The sequence below is a fragment of the Pogoniulus pusillus genome, chromosome 31, assembly GCF_015220805.1.
Source record: "Pogoniulus pusillus isolate bPogPus1 chromosome 31, bPogPus1.pri, whole genome shotgun sequence".
Taxonomy (NCBI): domain Eukaryota; kingdom Metazoa; phylum Chordata; class Aves; order Piciformes; family Lybiidae; genus Pogoniulus; species Pogoniulus pusillus.
The window spans coordinates 3,122,503-3,148,679 of NC_087294.1; the positions used below are offsets into that span (position 1 = coordinate 3,122,503).

The 26,177-nt window shown below is 43.7% G+C and overlaps 1 protein-coding gene across 1 annotated transcript in view; it reads right to left on the minus strand.

The window, feature by feature from the left end:
* Nucleotides 1-11,296: 11,296 nt before the first annotated feature.
* Nucleotides 11,297-26,177, minus strand: part of NOX3 (NADPH oxidase 3) — a 54,675-nt gene continuing 39,794 nt past the window's right edge. The window contains exons 11-13 of the mRNA XM_064169132.1: nucleotides 20,389-20,535; nucleotides 14,424-14,548; nucleotides 11,297-11,423 (exon numbers count right to left, since the gene is read on the minus strand). Coding sequence (XP_064025202.1) covers nucleotides 11,297-11,423; nucleotides 14,424-14,548; nucleotides 20,389-20,535 — 399 coding nt within the window. The remainder of the gene's footprint in view (nucleotides 11,424-14,423; nucleotides 14,549-20,388; nucleotides 20,536-26,177) is intronic.

A 26,177-nucleotide genomic window follows, 5' to 3' on the forward strand; every position in this document is an offset into this window, starting at 1 on the left:
ATTTGAGGCAGTATTTTTATAAAAAATTTAATTAAAATTAATATTTACAAATTTGTACCACCCCCAACCACTATGAAATCAGCTTTGTTATGTGCAAAGTTATGAAAACAGCTGGGATATATTTACAGGGATTGATTATTAAATGGAAATATCAAATTATCAACAACTATAGACAGAGAGAAAGATTCCCTTAGGCTTAATGCCTCTTAACAACTATACTGTCTGCCCAGCAAGGGCTGAAACTGTGTCTGCTCTTAAGACAGAGGTAACTTATATTACAAAGGAGTTAAAGTTTGCTTAAATGTGTTGCTCTTAAGTACTAATCATTAATCACCCTCCTGGGGTTGTGTCACAACGTGTGCCCAGTATTCGGGTCTTGGTGAGGCTGGAATCTGTCCTGGCTTGCAGGAAGATGATAAGGTGTTCCCAGTCTCTGGGGTAAACAGGATTTCTCTGACCTTCTGTCCTGGTGTGAAGTGGTCTCTGCCTCAGTGCTGCTGCTTCTGGATGCCGGTGTCCAGGGATGATCAGCTGGCAGGGTTCCCAGGTGCAGGAGAAAGATTTGTCCGTGTAACTTCTGACAGAGTCAATCTCACAGCTAGCAGGCTGTGTTTGTAGGTTAGCAGACAGTCTGGAAAGGGGTCTGCTGGGCCTAGGATTTTCCAGGCTTACAAGACAGCTGATAAGCAGTATATGCCAGGCAAGCAGGGTCTGCTGCTGCATGGAGACTTGAGCTCCATAGATAAATGCAAGGCAGCAAGCCAGTGTGTACAGCTGCTCTAGGCTTAGGCAGGGGGCTCTCAGCTCCCCATACATGTATGAAGTGCAGGCATGAATGTGCTCTGCTTCTCAAAGGGTTCGCAGACAGCTTAACTGCGCCTTGAGATCAATGCAAGAGGGCTGAGCCTCAGTAATGTTTGCAAGTGAGGCCTGACTCTGTGTCTAGGCCATGCAAGCAGGTCAGGGCAGCAGGGTGCTGCTATGTGGATCAGAGAGCTGAGTCTGACCGCTCTGAATGCTCTGAACTTCTGAACACGTGGTGCACCTTTGCACCTCTCTTTATAGACTCTGAGCAGAGATTCGTGGCTCATTTGGCCATCTAAAGTGACCAATCAGGTTGGCAGTAAGCCAAACCTTACCTTAGTAGGCAGTAGCTGTTTGCCTGGATCCTCCCAATAGGGGATTACCTGGGCGGACCCCAGGGGTGCACGGACTGGGTGTGTGTGTGTTACACAACTGCCATGGGTCCTGGCAGAAAAAACATGTCCAGGCATGTAGAGGCATAGAGAAGCCTCAGTTTTGGGGCTATTGCCCCTCCACCACAGAGAGTCTTTCCCTTAGCTAATCACCTCCTCTGTTAAAAGTGAGTGCCTTATTTCCTGTTTGAAATGGGGCTTGTTAGGATTTAATATGCTAGATTAAAGAGCCTGCTAGTGCCTAGATTTTCTCCACATGAAGATACTTGTATGCTATTACAGTCATCTTTTAATCTAATTTTTGATATGCTAGGCTGATTGAGGCCTTTAATTGGAAGGTGTCTTCAGAAGTCCTTGCATACGTTTGTGGCTCTTTTCTCTAATTTCTTAACATCCTAAACTTGACAGTTTTTTTCCAGTGTTATGTACTGTACTGTAAATGCACAATAATACCAAGATTATTCTCATCCCTCAAGGAAAAAATATCTCTTTTGCTGCATTATTTTATTGAGTGTATGAGTGTATGTCATAGAATAGAATAGAATCAATCAGGTTGGCAGAGACCTCGAAGATCATCCAGTCCAACCTATTACCCAGCCCTATCCAATCAACTAGACCATGACACTAAATGCCCCATCCAGTCTTTTCTTGAACACCTCCAGGGTGTTCTTCTTCATTCTTTTGTGTATCTAAACTATAGACTATTTTTACATAATACAAAGAAATGTTTCTAGGTACCAGTCCAAAAAGGTAGAGGCATTCTGGAAGTTTGGTTGGTTTGAATTGGGATTTTTTTACTCTTTTAGCCTTTACTGTATCCTTTCTGTATTATAGTGGCTTTCTTGCATATTTTTCTATCATAGAATCATAGAGTATCTAGATGTCTGTCTAATAAAACCTCCTCTTCACTGTCAGATGACACCAAGCTAGGAGCAGGTGTTGATCTGTTGGAAGGTAGGAAAGCCCTGCAGAGGGACCTAGACAGGCTGGATGGGTGGGCAGAGGCCAATGGAATGAGATTGAACAAGGCCAAGTGCAGGGTCACCATCCCTGGATGTGTTCAAGACAAGACTGGATGAGGCACTTGGGGCCATGGTCTGGTTGACTGGCTAGGGCTGGGTGCTAGGTTGGACTGGCTGATCTTGGAGGTCTCTTCCAACCTGGTTGATTCTATGATTCTAATTTCCAAAGTCCAGCAGTATGCTCTGAGTTTGGCATACCTCCCTTGCCATGAGATGTGCAATTTCTCAGTTGCCTGTGAGCCTGGTGTCTTAACAATAATAGTGCAATATGTGTTATATATATGGATATTATTGCATCCATCCTCAAAAAGGTGTCTCCCCACTTACAGACTTCTTTGCTGATGGCTATCAATGTGTTTAGCAGCAAGACAATCAGTATGCAGCAAGGCACTATTTCATTTTAAACAAGTCAGAGAATTTGAAGTGAAATCTTTTCTTTTCCTTTAAAGTTCACTGTTTAATAGTTGCAAAATACTGTTCTGCACTGACATTGACTAACTGGGCCAGATTCTGTTTCTGCATTTTGGCAAAGCTCCAGTTAATTTCATTGTCTGGACTCCAAAGTCCTGGTTCTGCAGAATGCCAAGCAGATATGATTTCTTTTGGTTTCCAGAAGCTCTTGTAGCTCAGCACATCCAAGCATCAGACCATTTTAATAATGTTTTCAAGCTCCTTTATGAATGCACAATGAGATAGAAGAATGATGCACTTGATGGAATAGGGAGGCAAGCATCTGAAGTTATTCTTGATGTCTTTTAGTATAGGTACATCTTTGTAATGATGACTGCATCTTCCATTAAGTAGTAAAATACTTGATGTACATTCCTGTCACAAATTGCACTGTGGCATGTTTGTATTATACAGGGTCCAGATCAGTCAAATCTGGCTGCTCTCTGCAGGATTTATATTTGAAAGAAGTTCTGTGTTGACCAGTATCACAGCATACATTTGTTTGTTTCATCATCAAACCTTTGATACTACATTCAAAGTGGTCCAACTGTGCCTCTTTAACTATCTTCCTTTTGCTAGCATGGTAAGGAATTTGAAAGAGTGATCTTGAATGGCTAAGTCTGCATTGGTATGCACTCTGTGTAGCCCTCTGAATTTCCTTGGCAGCATACAAACTTGGAAAACTGCATGGGTGTTTTACAGATATTGATGAGAAGATGGTGGACATACTTTAGTCCACACAGTTTTATCTAAATGCAATGTAAGTGTATAGTAATATGTGATTGATGAATGTGGTGTGTTGCAGGAACCTTCCTGTGACCTTTTGAATTCAGAGTTTGCCTTTAGTTTTTTTTCACCTTGATCAATTCATGGAAACATGACAATAAGTACATTGTGAGAAGGACTTGTGGACATGAACTTCTGTGAGATCCAAAGCCGATAAGCTTCAGCAAATTTCCTGTGTTCATCCGTGCCACAACTTCCTTATCTCTGCTCACAGAGTCCCATTTAGTTTGGGTTTTTTACAGTAGCGATTTCTGTGAGAGTTTTTGCAGACTTGTGCAGCTTTTGTGCAGAAAACCCATCTCAAGCAAGAGCACAGACCTCTGCGTGGGACAGGAGATGCAGCGTGCAAGGCAGCTCTGCTGGAGAATGGTCAGCAGTAGGCTGGAGACCAGGACCTCTGTCTCAGAGGACAGGCTTGCATCTGCCCTCCCTCCTGCTTATTTGTGTATATCCATGGAGTAAAGTTCTCAGATCTGCATATTCATCATATGCCCAAAATAAGGAAAGAGTGAAAGCTCCCAAATATGTTGGGTTTTTTTGTTTTGTTTTGGTGATTGGTTTTTTTTGCACTGTGCTAGTTTGAAGCAGGCTAGAATGTTTTGGTGAGAAGAACTAGATTACAGGCTGTGGAAAGAAAACAGTGGTGATGTCTACTGCCCTCATAGGCCTGCTGAGATCTACAGGAACAAGAAATAAAAACGTTTAGATAACCACTCTCGCTGGGGCTGCTGGCTGAGCTGCATCTTACTCTCTAACCTCACTCTCCATTTTAGACTAACTCACTTTGCTTCCTAACTCTCTGGCCGAACCTCCATTCTTCCTTGGGACTGGGGTGAGGTAGAGAGGGGTGGGAGAAGGTGGAAGGGCGGTTGGGAGCCCCTCCTGGGGACTCAGGTTTCTGGGAGGGCTGTTGTGTTTCTGTATTACCTTTTCCCTTGTCTATTTCTGTCTATAACTGTATATGCTGTAAATATCTGCTGTATATTGTGCCAGATGTAAATATAAGCTTCATTCAATTTCCAGAGCTGGCTGAGTCTCATCTGGGTGATTTCTAAAGAGTGTGGGGGCAGGGAACACCCAAACCATCACATGCATAGTAGAAGCTGTAAGACCACTGAGAGCAGGCCTTTTGTTAAAGTGCCTAACTGCAATCTCATCTGTGTACCTTAAGGCGAGTGTGACTGTAAATTCTTCTGTATTCACAATTACTGTACCGGAGAAATGGTCTCTAGACAAGAATCAGGACAGTCCACTGGTTTAATAGCTGAATAATACAGATCAGCCTTCAGGACCCAACCTTGAGCCTGACATCAGTCTTCTATGCATGAGCTTCAAAGGAAACCGTACTTAGTCCTCTAGGACAATAAAAAGATTGTTTGAAGTCAGTAGAGCTCAGGTGTAAGTGTTGGCAGGCTCGGGGCTTTTATCCTCAATGAATACAAATGTCTTACCACATTAGAAGTCATTACTGTTTAGAAATAATAGCTGCAAATATTTGAAGCAGATAGCCTTTGAAATAAGCTGGTATGAGTGGTTCATTATGCTATGCAACTTCTGTTTGTTTCTATGTGTTCTGAAAGGATATTAATACATCTTTCACAGGCTTTTAAGGCTTTTTGTCCTTTCTTACTTTTGGAAGGAGGAAAAGTATGTTTCCATGTCAACTAACGTATTTGTTCACATATATTAACACCACTGTGTAATTGGGATTTTTTTTTTCACTGTAAGATAGAATTTGTTGGAGGTCAAGAAGAGTCCTGTTAAATAGACTTAACTCGTTGGAGTTTTTAAATGCAAATCATCAGTCCACTCTCATTTAGACATGTTCAGTAACACCTAAGAGGACATTCCTGTTTTCTTTTAATGGCTGCAGCTTTAGTGAAATGGACACCTGATTTTATTGCATAGAAATTCAGGATTTCTCAGACACTCAAAAGCTCACTTATGAAGAGCTGGAGTTGCTGTTGCAGAATAGATGACCTGACTAAGGTGAGAAAGCCTCAGCTTAGCTCGTTTCTAGCACTAGGAAGTTTTACATCAAGTAGTGCTTAGTAAAGTGCCCTCCACCTTGAAGTGGTCACCAAGGTGACTTCAGATCTGCTAATTTGTTGCCTCAGAAGCTTCAGAAGAGATGAAGGCCTAGGGACAATTTGCCTCTGCTGCACCTTCCAGTACATCACTTGCTGCACTGCTTTGATCGTGCCGTGTTTGCGTTCCTCGTTACTTGACTGACTCTGCATGCTCCATCTGAGCTTTTGGAATTAATAAGCAAAGCTGCATGGGAGCACTGCCACGTTTTTGGGTGTCTGTTCTCTGTTCCTGAAGAAATATGTGTGATATTTCCCAAGGAGGAGAAAAAAAAATCACTGAAATTGTTGACCAGCTGAGTTTATAAACTTACCATGTCATTTAGGTTATTACTTTCCCAGAGTGGCTGAGCTGCCTTTAGGGCAGTTCTAATAGAATCTCCTGCTAATCAGGGATACTCCAACCAATGAAAAGTTGGTCACTTTATTGCAATTAAGAATGCTTCCTATTTAACCATTTAATTACATCTAAAGGCAGGGAAGAATGATGCTTGAGCATGACCAGAGAAGGGTGACAAGGCTCATGAGAGACCTCGAGCACAGCCCTATGAGGAGAGGCTGAGGGAGCTGGGATTGTTTGGCCTGGAGAAGAGGAGGCTCAGGGCAGACCTTATTGCTGTCTACAACTGCCTGAGGGGTGATTGTGGCCAGGAGGAAGTTGCTCTCTTCTCTCAGGTGGCCAGCACCAGAACAAGAGGACACAGCCTCAGGCTGCGCCAGGGGAGATTTAGGCTGGAGGTGAGGAGAAAGTTCTTCACTGAGAGAGTCATTGGACACTGGAATGGGCTGCCTGGGGAGGTGGTGGAGTCGCCGTCCCTGGAGCTGTTCAAGGCAGGATTGGACGTGGCACTTAGTGCCATGGTCTGGCCTTGAGCTCTGTGGTACAGGGTTGGACTTGATGATCTATGAGGTCTCTTCCAACCCTGATGATACTGTGATACTGTGAAGAAGCAGGAAAGTCCTTATAATGGTGAAGACTTGATACAGGCATTCATATGACAGAGTTTCTGTTAAGAGTCACAGTTTCTGTTTAATCTTTCAATGTGAATGAAGAAGCAAACTCACTTAAATAATTCCTACTACACACATAACTTGGGAGGAGGGTGAGAGGGGAGAAGCCCAGAGCACAAAACCCCATGTATTTCAATTTACAGTTAATAGTGAATAGACTTAAATTATCATAACACAACTTCAATCATTATAATGCCACTCTTTTTATTCCATAAGCCAAACTAATTAATCAGTATATTTACAGTCCTTGTCTATGATTAGTTTTCTGTCACAGGATGTGGTGAGGCTGTGCTATTATAACTATATTTTATTTAATGATATTTTCCTATACAGTGCTGAATGCTTCCTGCTGAAGATGCTGAATGGGCAAATCCATGAAGATATCTTTCATTTTCTCTGACAGTGAATGATGTTTCCATATATAAACATAATAATAGAGTCATTACATATGCACTCACATTATCATAGCCGTTGTGTGCTCAGTGTTATTCAAAACAAGGCAGGAAGCCAAATCTTCCTAGTTCCCATTTTGATTTAAATTGTATTTGTAATAAAGGGATTTTCATTCAACCTAAATGCAATTTCATCCTAGTCCAACAAACCTCCCCACTCCTTTTTTTATTGTTATTATTTTTCCTTTATTCTAGGTCACTCAGTCCTGATACAAGTGAAATTCTCCTCTGGTGGTGATAACAGCAGTGCTACTCAATGAACTATAACAAGGGCTCTAAATGCATCTCCTGTAGGATCCCACAGTGATTTGCAATAGTGGGAATAAATCAAAGCAGTGAAGAGATGCCATGTTGAGCCAGAAGCTAAATGTTACATCTTGTTGCACGAGGCTAGAGGGAGAACAGATCCTGTTTTTTCTGGCGGCACAATATCTTTGTGCTTGTTACCTCCGATCCAATCCCATTAAAACAATCATTCAGAATCTGCAGGAAATTGTCACCTCTTTCTTTCATGCAATGGCAGCTGGTATTGGTGCCTACACACATTTCTCATTTCCTTCAAGATTTTCAACACACATTAAAAGAAAAAAAAAAAAAAGGAGTGTAATTTATATTAAAAAATGTGTCAGCTTACCCAGAGGCACAGCACGGGCACCAGGGGAAAAAAAAAGAGATAAATGCCTCTAGGTGAACTGGCAGAGGCTCTAATTCTCCACTCAGTCTGGTGCTACACAGTATGCACCACATTAATCATTTTGCATAGGCAGGCACTTAAAAAAACTTCAGCAATTTTAAAAGCAAAGATGCATTGCCCTGAACTTAATAATAACAGGACTGCAGTTTGTAGAACAATCTCACTTCACATGTACTGTGTTCCCTAGTAGAAGAGGGGTAAAATAATACTGGACTCTTCTATGACATGATTTTTGATTGTTCTGTTTCTTTTGTCTGCACAGCTAGGTAATCTGGTGATAATTTTGGGGGTGGTGGTGGTGTGATAGAACAAGGGGACACAGTCTCAAGCTGTGCCAGGGGAGGTCTAGGCTGGATGTTAGGAATAAGTTGTTGGCAGGGAGAGTGATTGGCATTGGAATGGGCTGCCCAGGGAGGTGGTGGAGACACTGTCCCTGGAGGTGTTCAAGAATAGCCTGGATGAGGCACTTAGTGCCATGGTGTAGTTGACTGGCCAGGGCTGGGTGCTAGGTTGGACTGGATGATCTTGGAGGTCTCTTCCAACCTGGTTGATTCTGTGATTCTATGATTGGTGTATATATATATATATATATATATAAATAAATGTTAGCTGTGTTGTCCAAGGGCTGACATGGACAGGATGTTTTCTACCTTCCATTTTTTTCTGGTATAGCTGGGTAAATGCATTATGCAAACTGTTATACCTCAGATACATTTTTTTTCTTTAACTTTCTGTCCTGAAGAATAATAGGAAGGTATTTTTCTCACTTCTCTAGCTTATGTGAATCTTACCCTTTTTTATATTTCATATATTTTGTTCCTCCCTCATTCTGGAATTATCCTGTGCTCCACAGAATAGCAGTGCTAAACTCCCAAAGCTAAGTACAAATAATATTTAAAGGTGGAAAACCACATCAAGTCTAGGAGGGTGGCTATGACATACTTAGATGTCAGGATAAGCAATGCAAAGGTGTGAGGGAAGAACTGCTTTAAGGGATAGGACCCATGGGCATGGCAGTTCTAGTGTCAGCGAGAACTACAAGGTGAGTAGAGTCAAGTTGCATGAAGGCCATTGCTTCATTGCACTGGTGCACAAGGCTGGTTACCTAACCAAGTGAGGACAGTCTTCTCTTGGACAAAAGCAGCAGTGATTGCACAGATGGTATGCATAGTTAGTCCCAGCATGTTGGAAGCTGTGGCTCCAGGGAATGCTCCATGGGCCCTGGATGGGTTGTTCAAAACAGTTTTCTGACAACAGCGTTTCCAGCAGCTCTGCAGATGGCTTTAGTTGTATTTCAGGACTCCCAACAGCTGCCTGAGAAGGTTTGCAGAGGTGAAAAGATGACTTACTGTTTTGGAATTTTGTCTCAATGCTGTGGGAGCAGAGAGCAGACAGCTAATACCAGTAACATCTATAACCTATGAGGAAAGGCTGGATCAGTTACAAGGCAGATTAAAACCAAGAAATGCAGATTTGAAGTAGGCTTCATTAAATAGGCTAAGCAGTAATATGTGTGGGGGTGCATTTTACAAGCACACACCGTTCTAAAGGCCATCAGCATGGCACATAGCAAAATGGCAAGTGAAAGTGGTTGCTCCTGCATCATCAAAGATCATTGAACAACTGACCAAACAATAGACTTTTCAGTATAACAGGAAACTTGGTGGGTGTGAATCCTGCAAGTGAACAGCTGGTTTCACAGCTAGTGTCTACAACAGGATATGGCTTTTACAACCATGAGACGTGCTCTGAGGATCAAGGAGTGTTTGGAAGAGATAGGGTCCACTGCAGTGGGGCAAAGGCTGGCCAGCCCTTGGCTAGAGCTTTCAATTAGGAATGATGGAGAGAGAGCAGATGACCAACAATCAAGTGAGGAAGTGGTGAACTGAGGCCACAAGCAAAGTGTGCAGGCTTATGTAAAGAGCAGAGACTTCCCAATCAGCAAAACACAACAGAAGGGGTCCCATTCCAAGGGCATACACACAAACAAGCAAATCTCTACAGCACAGCTCTCACACCTCTTCTGGGAAAAACACAGGACTGGATAGCTCTCTGAAGTGTCTGTACAATAACACACATAGCATGGAGAGGGCATATGGTTCTAGGGAGAAGAAGGGTCCAGGAGAACTGGATGATTTTCAAGAATTACCTCCTCTAAGCTGAAAAATGATCCCTCTTTCTGTGTAGTAAGGCAAGCAAGAGTGGTAGGAGACCTACATGAATGAACAAATCTCTTCTGACAAAGCTAAAGCACAACAGGAGGTATTCAGTAAGTTCAAGAGGGGATGCAGGAAAGATACAGAGACACTATATGGTGGATGAGGTTAAGGGAAGCCAAAACACCATGGGAATTGAATATGTTGGGAGAGGTGAAGAGCAACAAGAAGGACTACTACACCTGCATGAAGAGGGAAAGGAAGATTAGGAAAATTTTGGTCCTCTGATGAATGGGATGGGGACCTGGTGTCCAAGGACGTGGAGAAGGGAGAGGTACTCAGTGCCTTTTTTGCCTCAGCCTTTACAAGTAAGGGATTACCTTCAGAGCTCTCAGACCTGTGAGGAAAGTGGAAAACTCTGGAGCAGTTCAGACTTATGCTCAGTGAAGGAGGACCAGGTTAGGGAGCTTTTAAGCAGTCCTATGGGAACTGATGGGATGGCCCCATAAGTGTTGAGGAAGCTGGCCCTTTTTCATTATCTTTGAATGGTCATGGTGATGGGAGGAGGTTCCTGAGGTCTGGAAGAATGCAAGCATCACTTCTGTCTTCAGAGAATGAGCTCTGTGAGAGAGTTATGGAATAGGTGATCTCTCAGACTGCCTGCCTACCTCAGTCACTCTGTCATATATCTGTGATTCTGTATCTTTTAAAGTCCACTCTCCAGTGCCCATGGAGCCGTGTGACATTTAAAAGACACTTGAAACCTTTTTCCACAGTGTCAGTTTCCTTTCTGTCGCAGGAGATTCATTGGCTGAGTGTAACATCTTATGGAGTCTCGTTAACATACTAACCCTCAGAACATATTAGCTGTGGAAATGGCAGGTCTGAAAGGTGAAGTTTGATAGGGCAAAAGGAATTTGTTGGGCAATGTGTTTATAAACAGTATTGATAAGGGACAAAACCTGAATGGGTATGGATGTGGATGTGTGCAGTGGGAGGCCCTAAATCAGTGCAAAATCAGAACACTGGGAAGGGAAATGCTTTGAATTCCTGGGTACAATTTAAGTAGGAGGAATGTGTGTCACCTGTGCCAGTAGTCTGATCATACACAACAGTGAGCTGCAGTTCCCATTTTACTCATGCCTCTTTCTTCTAGAGTTAGTGGTTTGTGGTTGTCTTCACACAGTTATGTAGATGAAGTCACAGCATCAGGTTGGCAATAGAGAATTGCCCCTTTGGTATTCTGAAGGAAAGGCTGAAGATAGGATCCAAATCTTTAGCTGGCATAGGATGGCATTTTTCTACTGAAATGAATGTGTCTACTTCAATTCACATTTCATAGTATTTGGCCCAAACCCTTCAAAACGAGTAGGGGACAGGAGAAGCTGAGGAAAAAAAATCCATGCTTTGGTAATGCTGATTATGTTGCTGAGAAGTACAGCCTAGAAACTTTCTTCGTTATAGTGAAAGTGAACTCCTCTTGGATCAACTGAGGAATATGTGCTGCATGTCTTTTGAAGGATCCTAGAGAGAGTCTTGGGTCCACAGTAGAATACTCCAATACTGTTGCTGTAATCACAATAACAATGAAAATGTGAGAGTAGCAGAGGAAGTGGTTAAACTGTGCCTTTTGTTTGGCTTTGCTTTGCATCTTTGGATTCTATTTTATTTGTTTGAGAAATAAATCTCAAAAGATTTGCATAACTGGCACAAAGTACTGCAGTGTGACTAATGCTTCTGAGTCTGTTATTTGGGGCTGTAGTGTTTATTTAAATTGCTACAGTACAGGTCACTAACAATTTTAAATTACATTGAAATGCCATTGAAGTGATGATTTTAAAAGGATTTGACCTTCATAGTGCTTCTTGATCGGAGAACCAAACACTGAAAATTTTCAGTGCTTCCTCCATTTGAACTGATTAATCTTTCCTTAAAAACATACAGCATTCACAGTTACTTCTGAGTTATTTTCTCTCTCTCTCCCTCTCTTTCTCTCCCTTTCCTTTCCTTTCCTTTCCTTTCCTTTCCTTTCCTTTCCTTTCCTTTCCTTTCCTTTCCTTTCCTTTCCTTTCCTTTCCTTTCCTTTCCTTTCCTTTCCTTTCCTTTCCTTTCCTTTCCTTTCCTTTCCTTTCCTTTCCTTTCCTTTCCTTTCCTTTCCTTTCCTTTCCTTTCCTTTCCTTTCCTTTCCTTTCCTTTCCTTTCCTTTCCTTTCCTTTCCTTTCCTTTCCTTTCCTTTCCTTTCCTTTCCTTTCCTTTCCTTTCCTTTCCTTTCCTTTCCTTTCCTTTCCTTTCCTTTCCTTTCCTTTCCTTTCCTTTCCTTTCCTTTCCTTTCCTTTCCTTTCCTTTCCTTTCCTTTCCTTTTTCCTTTCCTTTCCTTTCCTTTCCTTTCCTTTTTCCTTTCCTTCCTTTCCTTCCTTCCTTTCTTTCTTTCTTTCTTTCCTTCCTTCCTTCCTTCCTTTCTTTCTTTCTCTTTCTTTCTTTCTTTCTTTCTTTCTTTCTTTCTTTCTTTCTTTCTTTCTTTCTTTCTTTCTTTCTTTCTTTCTTTCTTTCTTTCTTTCCTCCCTTCCTCCCTTCCTCCCTTCCTCCCTTCCTCCCTTCCTCCCTTCCTCCCTTCCTCCCTTCCTCCCTTCCTCCCTTCCTCCCTTCCTCCCTTCCTCCCTTCCTCCCTTCCTCCCTTCCTCCCTTCCTCCCTTCCTCCCTTCCTCCCTTCCTCCCTTCCTCCCTCCATTCTTTCCCTTCTTTCCCTTCTTTCCCTTCTTTTCCTTCTTTCTTTCTCTCTTCTCTCTTGCTCTCTTTTGTTTTTCCCTCCTCTTTTTAACCCCTTTCTGCCTGTGGACACTTTTCACATGTTCGCTTTAGCAGCAAAGTTTCTAAGTAGGTAGTTCTTCTGAAAGAAGATGACTGATGTAACAAGCAATGCTGCAAACACACCTGTCTGTTACAGGGACTTGGAATCCTGACTGCTTGCTGCAAAACACCTTAAAGGGTTTGCTCCTAAGTACACAGCACATGTTGCACTGAAAAATATTTCTCTCTATAGGTACATATATGTGCACACAAATAAACATGTGTTGTGCTACCAGAGAGAGCTCAGTCTACCTAAATGCAGTGCAGGTGACAAGTGACAGCATAAGTTTCAAAAAGTATGCGCCTGTAAAAGAGAGACTGCAGATAGGATTTTGGAGGCCAACCCCAGAGGTAGTGCCCCTGTTGCTCAGGTGCTCAGTTTCACTCGGTTTAACCTGGAGTGGTGTAATCTTCCTAATGTAGTAGGAGATGCTGCTGCAGCCAAAGGAAACAACTGGACTTAGGTGCAGGGACCCAAAAATTCAGTCAGTTTGTAAAACTGATTGTTCCAGCAACTCTTGAGTTTCTTTGCTTTTTCAACCTTCTGTAACTCAGAGCAAGAAAAGGCAGAGTGGGTTTTTCTCATAAGGAATCCTTATTTAATGCAAGGATTTCTTTAAGAGGTTCAACATTGACTATAAACGTGGTCATCTAGATTCAGAAGCAAAATTTTTGGCACTTTAGGACTGGCTTTCTATGCAACTACCACAAGATGCAGCATAGAAACTTGATGCCCATCAGAAAAAGAGATTTTTTACTCAGTCATACTTAAGGGAAGTGGCAAAAAGTAATATTTCAAAGGTGACTTTAAAGGCTCTGATAATGCAGTGGAATCCCTCTTAAAGGTCTTTCCAAAATAGTATTTTCTACCCTTGGCCTTCTTCTATTTTTAATCTTTTGTGTTTCCTGATTGTGTTTATTTTGACCTCCACCAAGTGGTTTCTCTATTACTGTTATTTTTGCAATTTCATGGCATTGCAGTAGCTTGCTCTATTCTCTTTCATCTCCTCCCTTTCAGCTTTTTCTTGGGTCTTTTTCATCTTAAGAAGTTTTCATCTTTCTCTTTTTGTATCTCTGTCTCCCAAGTGCAAGCTTTATTTTTGCATTAGTAGGTAAATGTTTGAAAATCATAAAGAGTCACAAGGATTCTGGAATTTTCTACTGCTGAACACAAACTATTTCAAGTTGTTGCTTCAAAGGCTTTCAGGAACAAAGCAGCTTTTCTCCGACCACTAGCAAATCCACCGAGTTCAAATGACCTGTCTTCACCAGCAGAGGTGAACTAATAACAGAGCTGCATAGTCTTGCAAGAGTAGCCAAATATGTTAGGGGAACAAACATATCCTTGACATAAGGGGAAAAAAAAAATCACAGTTTATCTCTTTAATAACCATCTTCAAGGGAAATTAATGCTACTTTGTCCTTTGTGCAGAACAGTAATTGGATTGTGTGTTTCAATTATATCTGGACAAAGGCCAGGATATTGAAATACTTCTAAATATTAGATTTTCTTGTCCAAAAATTAGATTTTATTGGCATTCTCTTTCCGAGATTTCTTCATTAAAAGCTTCATTAAGAATAAATCTTCTTTCCACGCAGCAAAAAAGAAACCACCCTAAATTATTTTAAAAGGGTCATTTAGAATGTTTTGCCCTCCTCTTCTCCCACCCTTTATGCTGAGGGAAGAGTCATCTAACAAGGGTAGAAGCCAACTTGCCTTACCTCGGGTGGTTTTCAGCTAGTTGCTTGAATTCTTTGTCCCAGTTTGGCCTTCCATAGCAGGTCTTCTGTCTCAAACCAGTAATTACATCCCTCTTGTCATCATAATGTAGGGCTATGTGGGTAGCCTAAAGGCAAATTGACAAGGTAATCATTTGATACAACATATGTCCCAAGTAAGTGAACTTTATTTTCCAGGAAGAGGAGAAAGCAATAATTCTGGTTCATTGTGAAAGGCAGAAGTATTAACGGGGGAAAGGAAATGGTGTAATTATCAGAGAGGGGGACTCAAGAGTTTGCAATTATTAGAATCATAAAAAGCAGTTCCAAAACTTCAAAGGAGTTGTTTCTTGTGATGAAATCTCTGAATGTAACTGAGATGAAATACTTGTTTTTACTGGCCTGGGCCTAAGAGTCTCAGTCACTTTTACAGGGAGGTCTGAGATTCCTAAACCTCTTCTCAACCTCTGAATATGTCACCCTGCATTTCCTTCATTGCTGATCCTGAAGTGACAGTCACTATGTTAAAGACAAGCTGGAGTTTAGGAAAGGTAGCAAAGTGTACTATAACAGTGTTTGACAATAAGTATTAGCAATTACATGCACCTTAAGGAGGTGAATGTACCAGCTTGGCAGAGGTAAAAGCCTGAGTGGTTTGACTCTTGCACTCAGCTGGAGACAGGTGCAGGAAATGGAAGAGTTTGGACAAAGCACTCAACTAAGTGAGCTGCATAGGTCCTAGTGACAAGAAAGCAAATCCTGGTTTTCACGGGTGTTTACTGTCTCTCACTCCCTATGCTACACTTAATACCATGCTGAGTACCTCTTAGGTGCAGAAAAAAAATAATTGTAAAGCTCTCCTAATGGTGCTGTGTGAAGCTATGGGTGTTCCCCACCCCCCACCCAGTTTGGAAATCACCCAGAATAGACTGAGCTGGCTCTGGAAGTTGAATGAAGCTTATATTTACAGCTAGCTCAATATACAAGCAGATAGTTACAGTATATACAGTTATAGACAGAAATAGACAAGGGAAAAGGTAATGCAGAAACACAACTCCCCTCCCAGAAACCTGAGTCCCCAGGAGGGGCTCCCAACTGCCCTTCCACCTTCTCCCACCCCTCTACCTTACCTCAGACGTTGCCTTGTGCCCCAAGGCAGAGTGGAGGGTCAGCAAAGTGTTAGGGTTAGGAAGCAAAGTGGATTAATCAGAGAGATGGAGGGTGAGGTTAGAGAGAAAAAACACAGCCCAGAGCTCAGGCAGTGCCCGAAGTGCAAATACCTTATCTATGTTTGGATTCTTGTTCTTATACATCTCAGCAAGCCTATGAGTGAAGTAGACATCACCATTTGTTTCTCTTTCACAGCCTGTGATCTAATCCTTCTCACCAAAATATTCCAGCTAGCTTCAGACTAGCACATGTTACTTTCATGTAGGAGTACTACGCTTGTTCTCACCACAGACTGTCATTGTTACTGTCACTGCCAAGAAACTACCAGAGCAAAGTTAAAAACTGGGCTTTACACTTAGTTCCAACCCTAGCATGAAGGGGGCACCATTATCATCTCTTGCAGAAGTGGCTGATACAATGTAGATCTGTTTCCTGGAATGTTGTATATTTCACAGTATCACAGTATCATCAGGGTTTGAAGAGACCTCATAGATCATCAAGTCCAACCCTTTAGCACAGAGCTCAAGGCCAGACCATGGCACCAAGTGCCACGTCCAGTCCTGCCTTGAACAGCTCCAGGGACGGCGACTCCACCACCTCCCCGGGCAGCCCATTCCAGTGTCCAATGACTCTCTCAGGGAAGAACTTTCTCCTCACCTCCAGCCTAAATTTCCCCTAGCACAGCCTGAGGCTGTGTCCTCTTGTTCTGGTGCTGGCCACCTGAGAGAAGAGAGCAACCTCCTCCTGGCCACAACCTCCCCTCAGGTAGTTGTAGACAACAATAAGGTCTCCCCTGAGCCTCCTCTTCTCCAGGCTAACCAATCCCAGCTCCCTCAGCCTCTCCTCGTAGGGCTGTGCTCAAGGCCTCTCCCCAGCCTCGTCGCCCTTCTCTGGACACGCTCAAGCATCTCAATGTCCCTCCTAAACTGGGGGGCCCAGAACTGAACACAGTACTCAAGGTATGGTCTAACCAGTGCAGAGTACAGGGGCAGAATGACCTCCCTGCTCCTGCTGGCCACACCATTCCTGATGCAGGCCAGGATGCCACTGGCTCTCTTGGCCACCTGGGCACACTGCTGGCTCATGTTCAGGTGGGTATCAATCAGCACCCCCAGATCCCTCTCTGTCTGGCTGCTCTCAGCCACTCCAACCCCAGCCTGTATCTCTGCAGCACCCTGCACTTGGAGCTGTTGAATGCCATCCCCTTGGACTCTGCCCATCTGTCCAGGCAGTCAAGGTCCCGCTGCAGAGCCCTTCTGCCCTCCAACTCAATCACATCTACCCCCAGCTTAGTGTCATCTGCACACTTGCTGATGACTGACTCCATGCCCTCATCCAGATCATCTATGAAGATGTTAAAGAGGATGGGGCCCAGCACTGATCCCTGAGGGACACCACTAGTGACTGGCCGCCAGCTGGATGTGGCACCATTCACCACCACTCTCTGGGTCTGACCCTCCAGCCAGTTCCTAACCCAGCATAGAGTGTTGCCATCCAAGCCATGGGCTGACAGCTAATTTCTTGTGCTAATGAGTCCTCCATGGTTTTTAACAACTCAGTTATTCTGGTCAAGCATAGTTGACACAAGAGGTCATGTTCCCAAAATGGATCTTCTTGTTGATTTGGGACAATGTCATGGCAGACTTGGAATAGTCTAAGAAAGAACTTGAAGTGTTTGGTGGGAGTTGGAGATGAGGAAATGAGGGAATTTTTAATTGTTCACAGCAAAATTGTGCCACTGGGCAGATGGCTATTTCTGTTTGCACTAAGTGGAACTTCTCCAGGAGTGCCTGTGTTAGCCCTTGCTATAGCTCACAGCATTGAAGTTGCCTAGGAATCCCAGGGGCATTGCAGGGAACAGTAGTCTGAAGCATGATTTCTTGTCCAGGAAGAGGCAGACGTGTGCCATATCTGTTTGACCATCTGTTGCCAACATGGAATCTACAAAGAGCTTGAAGCACTGAAGAAGCAGTTTTATCTGAGAAGACCTGCCTGTAGTGAAGGGTGCACTAGAAGCTGTAAATTGCCCAGCCTGCTTGGGCTCAGCTTCTCCCAGCTATTGGCCATCTGCATGGTGAGACAGGGAGGGAATGGGGAAAGTGCTGCTTTTGTTGTTTGCGAAGGGAAAAGTAAAGCATCCTACTGAAGCTCAAATTTTGAGCAGTAATGAACTAGAATTTGCTAAAGTAACTCTTAGAGGATGAGGGAACTTTGTGGATGTCTGAAAGAAAGTGGAACTATTAGGAAGCACTGTTCCCTGTGCTTGGTCAGGGTAGAAGTAGCCACTGAAGAGCATTCCTCTTTCCACACAGCCTTTTAGAAAGTGGGATGCTGTGGGACTCCAGAGGCAAGCCCAGGGCTGCTCTTGTGTCATGTAACCAGCAGCAGAGGATAATGAGACAGTGCTGACAAGAGACTGGACAGCAGGGTTTGAAAAGAAGGAGGCACTTTGGAAAACTGCAGGGCACAGAAGTGAAGAGGGTCAGACATCCCAACTGTCTCCCTATCTGATTTCTAACCTGATATTTGCCCATGAAGAAGGTAGGATGATGACATCTGAGAGATGAGGGCAACTTTGTGTTTTATTAGATTCCTCAATAGCTTCTTCTCCCCCTCTACTCTGCCTTGGTGAGACCACACCTGGAATACTGTGTCTGATTTTGGGCTCCCCAGTTCAAGAGAGACAGGGATCTGCTGGAAAGAGTTCATTGGAGAGCCACAAAGATGACTGGGGTACTTGAGTACCTCCCCTACAAGGAGACTGAGAAACCTCATGCTGTTTAATCTGGAGAATGCTGAGGGGAGATCTGATCAATGTATGGAAGTACCTGAGGGGTGGGTGTCAAGTGAATGAGACCAGCCTTTTTTCAGTGGTCAGCAGTGATAAAACAAGGAGCAGCAGCTACAAATTGGAACATAGAAGGTTTCACCTCAACATGAAGAGAAACTTTACAATGAGGATGATGGAACACTGGAGCAGGCTGCCCAGAGAGGTTGTGGGCTCTCCTTCTCTGGAGACTTTCAAAACCCACCTGAATGCATTCCTATGTGGACTACCCTAGGGGATCCTGCCTTGGCATGGAGGTTGGACTCTATAATCTCTGGAGGTCCTTTACAACCTCTAAAGTTCTGTGACTCTTTCAAAGCAGGTTGTAGGGAGTACCCTGTGATACAATGCAGACTGGCAGTTTCTATAACTACCAAACACTTCACAGGGGGAGCATGTTTTATCTGAATACAGCATTATGCACATGCCTCATTGCTTGACAGAAATCCTAGGGAAAGAATACAAAAGCAGTGTGGGGTTTGTGGCAGCAGAAGCAAGAAGGTAAAAGTTCTATGAAATCTGTTTGGGGGTTTTTTGTTGTTTTAATTTCTGTTAGACAGTCCACTCAAAGGAGATAGCAGGAAATGAAACAGTAAAGCAAAGACTTTGCTCTGAGATTTTTTCTGGTGGGTGCCTAACTCTGCACTCTGAGCTAACTGATCCATTTAAAAAACAGACAAACAAAACAATCTCCCCTCCCTCCCCCCCCCCCCCCCCCCCAAAAAAAAAAACAAACAAACCAAACCAAAAAAACAAAGGAGAGAAAATAATCTCATTTGAGTCTAGGCAAAGGCTGACGAGGTTGAATAATACTGACCCAGTCTTAGGGATTAAGTGCCTCAAGGTGGCATCCCATGAATCATACAATCATAGAATCACAGAATCAACCAGGTTGGAAGAAACCTCCAAGATCAGCCAGTCCAACCTGGCACCCAGCCCTAGCCAGTCAACCAAACCATGGCACTAAGTGCCTCATCCAGGCTTTGCTTGAACACCTCCAGGGACAGTGACTCCACCACCTCCCTGGGCAGCCCATTCCAATGCCAATCACTCTCTCTGCCAACAACTTCCTCCTAACATCCAGCCTATACTTCCCCCAGCACAACTTGAGACTGTGTCCCCTTGTTCTATTGCTGGTTGCCTGGAAGAAGAGACCAACCCCACCTGGCTACAACCTCCCTTCAGGTAGTTGTAGACAGCAATGAGGTCCCCCCTGAGCCTCCTCTGCTCCAGGCTGCACACCCCCAGCTCCTTCAGCCTCTCCTCATAGGGTTTGTGTTCCAGGCCCCTCCCCAGCCTTGCTGCCCTTCTCTGGACACCTTCCAGCACCTCAACATCTCTCTTGAATTGAGGAGCCCAGAACTGGACACAGCACTCAAGGTGTGGCCTGAGCAGTGCTGAGTACAGGGGAAGAATAATGAAATCCCACTGAATAGAACTATGAGATGTCATATTTAAAATCAGTCACCGAAAACATCTTTTCAAGCAACATGTAGTGGACCATAGATTTTTCTTGCCCAAATGTTCCAATCACAGCAGGTTCAGAAGTGCACTGGGCAGATATGTGAACAACAGAAATTACAGTAAAAAAGAAGAGTAAACTGAAATGGTTTTTATACACACCTCCACGTTTCAGTACCAAAATGCCAGCATCTATTTAAAGACTATTTGAAACACATGGACAAAATGTCTCTTTGCAAGTGCTAAAAAGCTCTCTAGACTTTTTTGGTGAGACATCTGGTAATCAGCACTGCCCAAACCAAAATACACCACTGAAAGGATCACTCGCCTAATTTCAGCACTCTTGTTTTCCTCAGTATGAAAGGGAAACAAATGGCTCAGGATCTTTATATTTACAGGTCTTTGTCTGATTGCTTCATCCATCATTTATTCAGCTGTTCCTGTTCCATATGTTACCATACCAGAAAAGCAAGGTACATTAACTCAAACTTGTAAGAGTTTCATTATTACCTGACTTTCATTCCAGCCAGTAAGAAATATATGATAACTTAGAAAATAATTTTTCCCCTTTTCAGCCATTTTTGTTTCCAAATGGAACAGCAGATCAGCAAACCACTCAAATGCTGATGGCTCTCGGCAAATCCAGTAAAAGTAAACCTGTCAGATAAAAGTAGAGAGACTTAAAAAGAAGCAAGCTTTCAATAAAACTTCCTTAATGGTTGGCTCAAGTCATTAACCACTGTGATGGTTTGGGTGTTCCCCACCCCCCCACACTTTGGAAATCACCCAGACTAGACTCAGCCAGCTCTGGAAATTGAATGAAGCTTATATTTACAGCTAGCACAATATACAAGCAGATAGTTACAGTATATACAGTTATAGACAGAAATAGACAAGGGAAAAGGTAATACAGAAACACAACAGCCCTCCCAGAAACCTGAGTCCCCAGGAGAGGCTCTCAACCACCCTTCCACCTTCTCCCAACCCTCTCAACCTTACCCCAGTCCCAAGGAGGAATGGAGGTTTGGCCAGGGAGTTCGGAAGCAAAGTGGATTAGTCAGAAAAACCTGGCAGAGAGAGGCTAGAGAGAAATGCAGCTCAGCCAGTTCCCAGGCAGAAGTGCCTTGTCTATGTTGTGATTCTTCTTCTTGTATCTCCCAGTAAGCCTGTGAGTGAAGCAGTCATCATTCTGCTTTCCTTTCACAGCCTGTCATCTAGTTCTTCTCACCAAAACATTCTAGCTAGCTTCAAACTAGCACAACCACATAGTGTGTGGCACTTCTCCACTCTAAGTGTAAGAACTGCACCTAATTGGGGTGATGTGATTTCTGGCTGTCAAAACGTTCACTTTACCCTTAAACATTGAGTGAATAGATTAATGTGCTAGCAAAGATAGCCATGTATCCATTTCGCATCTCTCCATGCCAGTGCACCTCAGCTCTCATTTATTGTACCTAACACTGCATTTCTTGCAAATATTGATTATTCCTTCGAAGTTTGGATTTCTTTTCAGCAGCATTTAAAATGGAGGTTTGGTTTTATTCCCCACTGAAGCAAGGAAGTTGATTGCTGAACAGTTTTGCAACCTTAACAGTTGATGTGCTTGAAGATAGAGTGATGTTCTTCAAGACCTTTTATAGCTTGTATAAAACAGGCTACAGAATGCCCCTGCTCCTCTTAAAGTATTTCTTGTTTACCTTGTTTACTATTTTAGAGTTGCCAAAGGGCTAAAATTAATGTCTGTCCCATGGCTGGTTTTCTGTTGATCAAAAGCCTCCTCTCTGATTAAACATTGCAACTTCTCTCATCCAAATTTCTTTAGCTTCATCTTTGATATACTGGATCTTGGCTTAGTTGTCTATTGGAGTGGGAAGCCTGTTATTAAAGTTTTGGTCCCCAGGTCAAAACTAGAGCCTGGGATCAGGTCCTCTCTATGGCAAACTAAACATTCCTGGGATCTGTCACCAAGAGACCAATTTTCCATCCTTTAATCATTCCCAAGACTTATTTCTGCCTGCTCCTCTTCTACTGCAGGCTGCTGACCATTTGCACGTTTTATCTGTGTGTAAGTTAATCAGATTTGCAGCAAGAACTGCCTGCAGAGCCTGAGGACTGGTGAGATTATCCTCTCAGGATCTTAACTAACACCCTGAAACATACAGTTGTGTTAGGCCAAGCAGGAGCTAGCTCAAGGAGTCCTCAGAATACTCAGGAATTCCTGCCTGGAAATCTTCTCCATCAATGCTGTGCTGTGAAGGGGGCAGGAGTACAGCCCACACCTGATACTAGAGCAGTCACTTCTCTCCAGGCAGTCCAGCTGTCTTGGTGATGAGGCTAGGAGTTCCTTGACCATCTGAAGAATGAATGTCTGAAGTTCCCTGAACATCAGGCACCTCCCTGGGGCCTGGCTGCGATTCTTAAACTCTGCTGCTCTCTCCACACAATCCATCATTACTTTTGAACATTATTTTTGGACCTCTATGTGCAGTGATACAGGCTGGGGTCAGAGTGGCTGGAGAGCAGCCAGCCAGAGAGGGATCTGGGGGTGCTGATTGATACCCGCCTGAACATGAGCCAGCAGTGTGCCCAGGTGGCCAAGAGAGACAGTGGCATCCTGGCCTGCATCAGGAATGGTGTGGCCAGCAGGAGCAGGGAGGCCATTCTGCCCCTGGACTCTGCACTGCTTAGACCATACCTTGAGTCCTGTGTTCAGTTCTGGGCCCCCCAGTTTAGGAGGGACATTGAGATGCTTGAGCATGTCCAGAGAAGGGCAACGAGGCTGGGGAGAGGCCTTGAGCACAGCCCTACAAGGAGAGGCTGAGGGAGCTGGGATTGGTTAGCCTGGAGAAGAGGAGGCTCAGGGGTGACCTTATTGCTGTCTACAACTACCTGAGGGGAGGTTGTGGCCAGGAGGAGGTTGCTCTCTTCTCTCAGGTGGCCAGCACCAGAACAAGAGGACACAGCCTCAGGCTGTGCCAGGGGAGATTTAGGCTGGAGGTGAGGAGAAAGTTCTTCCCTGAGAGAGTCATTGGCCACTGGAATGGGCTGCCCGGGGAGGTGGTGGAGTCGCCGTCCCTGGAGCTGTTCAAGGCAAGGTTGGACGTGGCACTTGGTGCCATGGTCTGGCCTTGAGCTCTGTGGTAAAGGGTTGGACTTGATGATCTGTGAGGTCTCTTCCAACCTTGGTGATGCTGTGATACTGTGATACTGTGTAAATTGTGATACTGTAATTATTTTGCAGGACCTCCAAAGACACCATTTGAGGTGAAAAAAGAGCAGCACAGAATACAATGTATAAGCTTGTAACAAGTTGATATTTGGAACTCTTTTATTGTGACTTGATTTACCTTGATTCCCTCCTACTTATCTCTTCCAACCCTGATGATACTGTGATACTGTGATATAAGGTAAAAGAGAAAGTGGTTATTTGCAAATATTAACACTTGATGGATCAGTACAATTTTATCACTTTCAGCAGCAACTGATCTGAAAAACGAAGACCTCTGACATGAAAATCATTTGACACCGAAGTAAAGCCAGCACTAACTTCTCAGCTGTGACTAGTAGTAGTGCCCTTCCTCAAAGCAAAAAAATAAAGGCTCTAAGGCTAATTGTGAAGATTCAGTTTGAGAAACGTGTGCTCCTTCTGATTTGTTGGACTTTTAAAACCATACAGCTGCAGACACTGTGGAAGCTGTGAGTATTTATATCCCAACCGTGCGTGGGCAGCGCTAAGAAACATTAGTTCACTAAGCGTAATGATAGCTGTACTCAAATCAAGGCAGAGTTGTTAAAAAAGGAAAAGCCTCTTATTTATTTCCTTAATAGACATTTCTATGGTACTCATCGTGGCAGAAAGAGAGTGCTGAATACTTTGAGGGAGATTCAATTATTTGTAATTATAGCACAAGTGGAAGCTTTTAACCAATGGAAAATAAGCGTGGAGCAACCCTGAGATTAATTGCTCTCACTGACTGCTGAATTTGGTAAGTAATGCTGTGAACTTCCCCAGGACCTTTCATCCAGGCATTCAAAATGTTTTAGAAACATCGATGAAGCCTCATAACACCTTTGAAAAGTAAGTATTGATATTCCCACTGCACCAGGAAGGAAGCCAAGATATAGAGAAAGAACACAGAGAAGTTGTGATACTTTTCACAGTATTTCTCAGTATCATCAGGGTTGGAAGAGACCTCACAGATCATCAAGTCCAACCCTTTACCACAGAGCTCAAGGCTAGACCATGGCACCAAGTGCCACGTCCAGTCCTGCCTTGAACAGCTCCAGGGACGGCGACTCCACCACCTCCCCGGGCAGCCCATTCCAGTGTCCAATGACTCTCTCAGGGAAGAACTTTCTCCTCACCTCCAGCCTAAATTTCCCCTGGCACAGCCTGAGGCTGTGTCCTCTTGTTCTGGTGCTGGCCACCTGAGAGAAGAGAGCAACCTCCTCCTGGCCACAACCTCCCCTCAGGTAGTTGTAGACAGCAATAAGGTCACCCCTGAGCCTCCTCTTCTCCAGGCTAACCAATCCCAGCTCCCTCAGCCTCTCCTCGTAGGGCTGTGCTCAAGGCCTCTCCCCAGCCTCGTTGCCCTTCTCTGGACACGCTCAAGCATCTCAATGTCCCTCCTAAACTGGGGGGCCCAGAACTGAACACAGGACTCAAGGTGTGGTCTAAGCAGTGCAGAGTACAGAGGCAGAATGACCTCCCTGCTCCTGCTGGCCACACCATTCCTGATGCAGGCCAGGATGCCACTGGCTCTCTTGGCCACCTGGGCACACTGCTGGCTCATGTTCAGGTGGGTATCAATCAGCACCCCCAGATCCCTCTCTGTCTGGCTGCTCTCAGCCACTCCAACCCCAGCCTGTATCTCTGCATGGGGTTGCTGTGGCCAAAGTGCAGCACCCTGCACTTGGAGCTATTGAACTCCATCCCCTTGGACTCTGCCCATCTGTCCAGGCGGTCAAGGTCCCGCTGCAGAGCCCTTCTGCCCTCCAACCCAGCCACATCTGCCCCCAGCTTAGTGTCATCTGCAAAGTTGCTGATGACTGACTCCATGCCCTCATTGCACAGGAACTCAGGAAAAAAAAACCCAACTCTGTAGCAAAAAAACAGTGGCAGAACACACCATGTATTTATCTTTGCAGGCACACTTGCCCGAGGTTCTCCCTAAACTATGGATGAGTGCCCTGAGATATACTGTACACTCTATGCATAGTTAAACTCTGTTCTTTTCCCTTTAAGATAACAACAGCAGTGAAAAAGTTTACTTGCATACATCTAGAATATTACTAATATACATTTAGAATATTAATAATATACATCTAGAATATTAATAATATCCATCTAGAATATTAAGAATATCCATCTAGAATATTAATAATATACATATATAAGGTGTATACACATATATGTAGCTGTACTTTCAGTAGAAAAGATTATTCTAGTACCATCATAGTGTTTGCAAATACACTTTTCACATCACTCTTTTCCTTTAAAATAGATTTCCCTTCTCAGTGCTTTTTCTGCCTCAAAGATCCCCCCTGGCAATTTGAACCTGTCCTCAACTCCTCAGTTACTAAAATCCCAGATGCCTTTTCAGTGGCAGCCTGTCATTAAAATGCCAGTTTTAACATGGTATTGTTTAAGAAGATAAGTCCCTTTGTCCCACAGTCAGCTCTGAGCTCTTCACAGAGATCTGTCCATTCCAGTGCAATTTCAACATTTGTCCTTAAATGTGAAATGTTGAACCCTTCCTGATTCAGCTTTTACCTGGAAAATCAGCTAAAAGAAGCTGTAAGGGCCACAAGCTACCACTTAATGTGGTGGATAGGGAAGAGAATGGCTAATGGCTATTTTTTTTCTCTGCTACCTTCTTACACCTCACCCGACTGCAGCCATTATCTCTTCTTCACCTGTCTTCCTCAGTGCAGTCTCACATGTCCCTAGGTGTATAACGGGTTAGCAGTTCAAGAGTATGCTAATTGGTGCCATCCATGCCTCACAGAGCTCAATACATTTTTTCAACAAAATAATTTAAGTGATTTGAGGCAGTAATATGTACCTTGATATATACATCTCTGTTCCTTCTATGCTGGCTAATATCCTGACTGCAGGGTGAGAAAAGCAGGTAATGATTGCTGAATGCAGCATTCTGGACCAGGACATGCAGCCTAAAGACCTTCCTGGGAACTGCAGCTGAGCAAGGAGCTACTGATGCCCTTCACTTCTGTCTCGGATTACCTTGTAGGGTTTATTTTTGGTAGAAAAGAGGGAAAAAAAATCTTTTAGCTCTAGA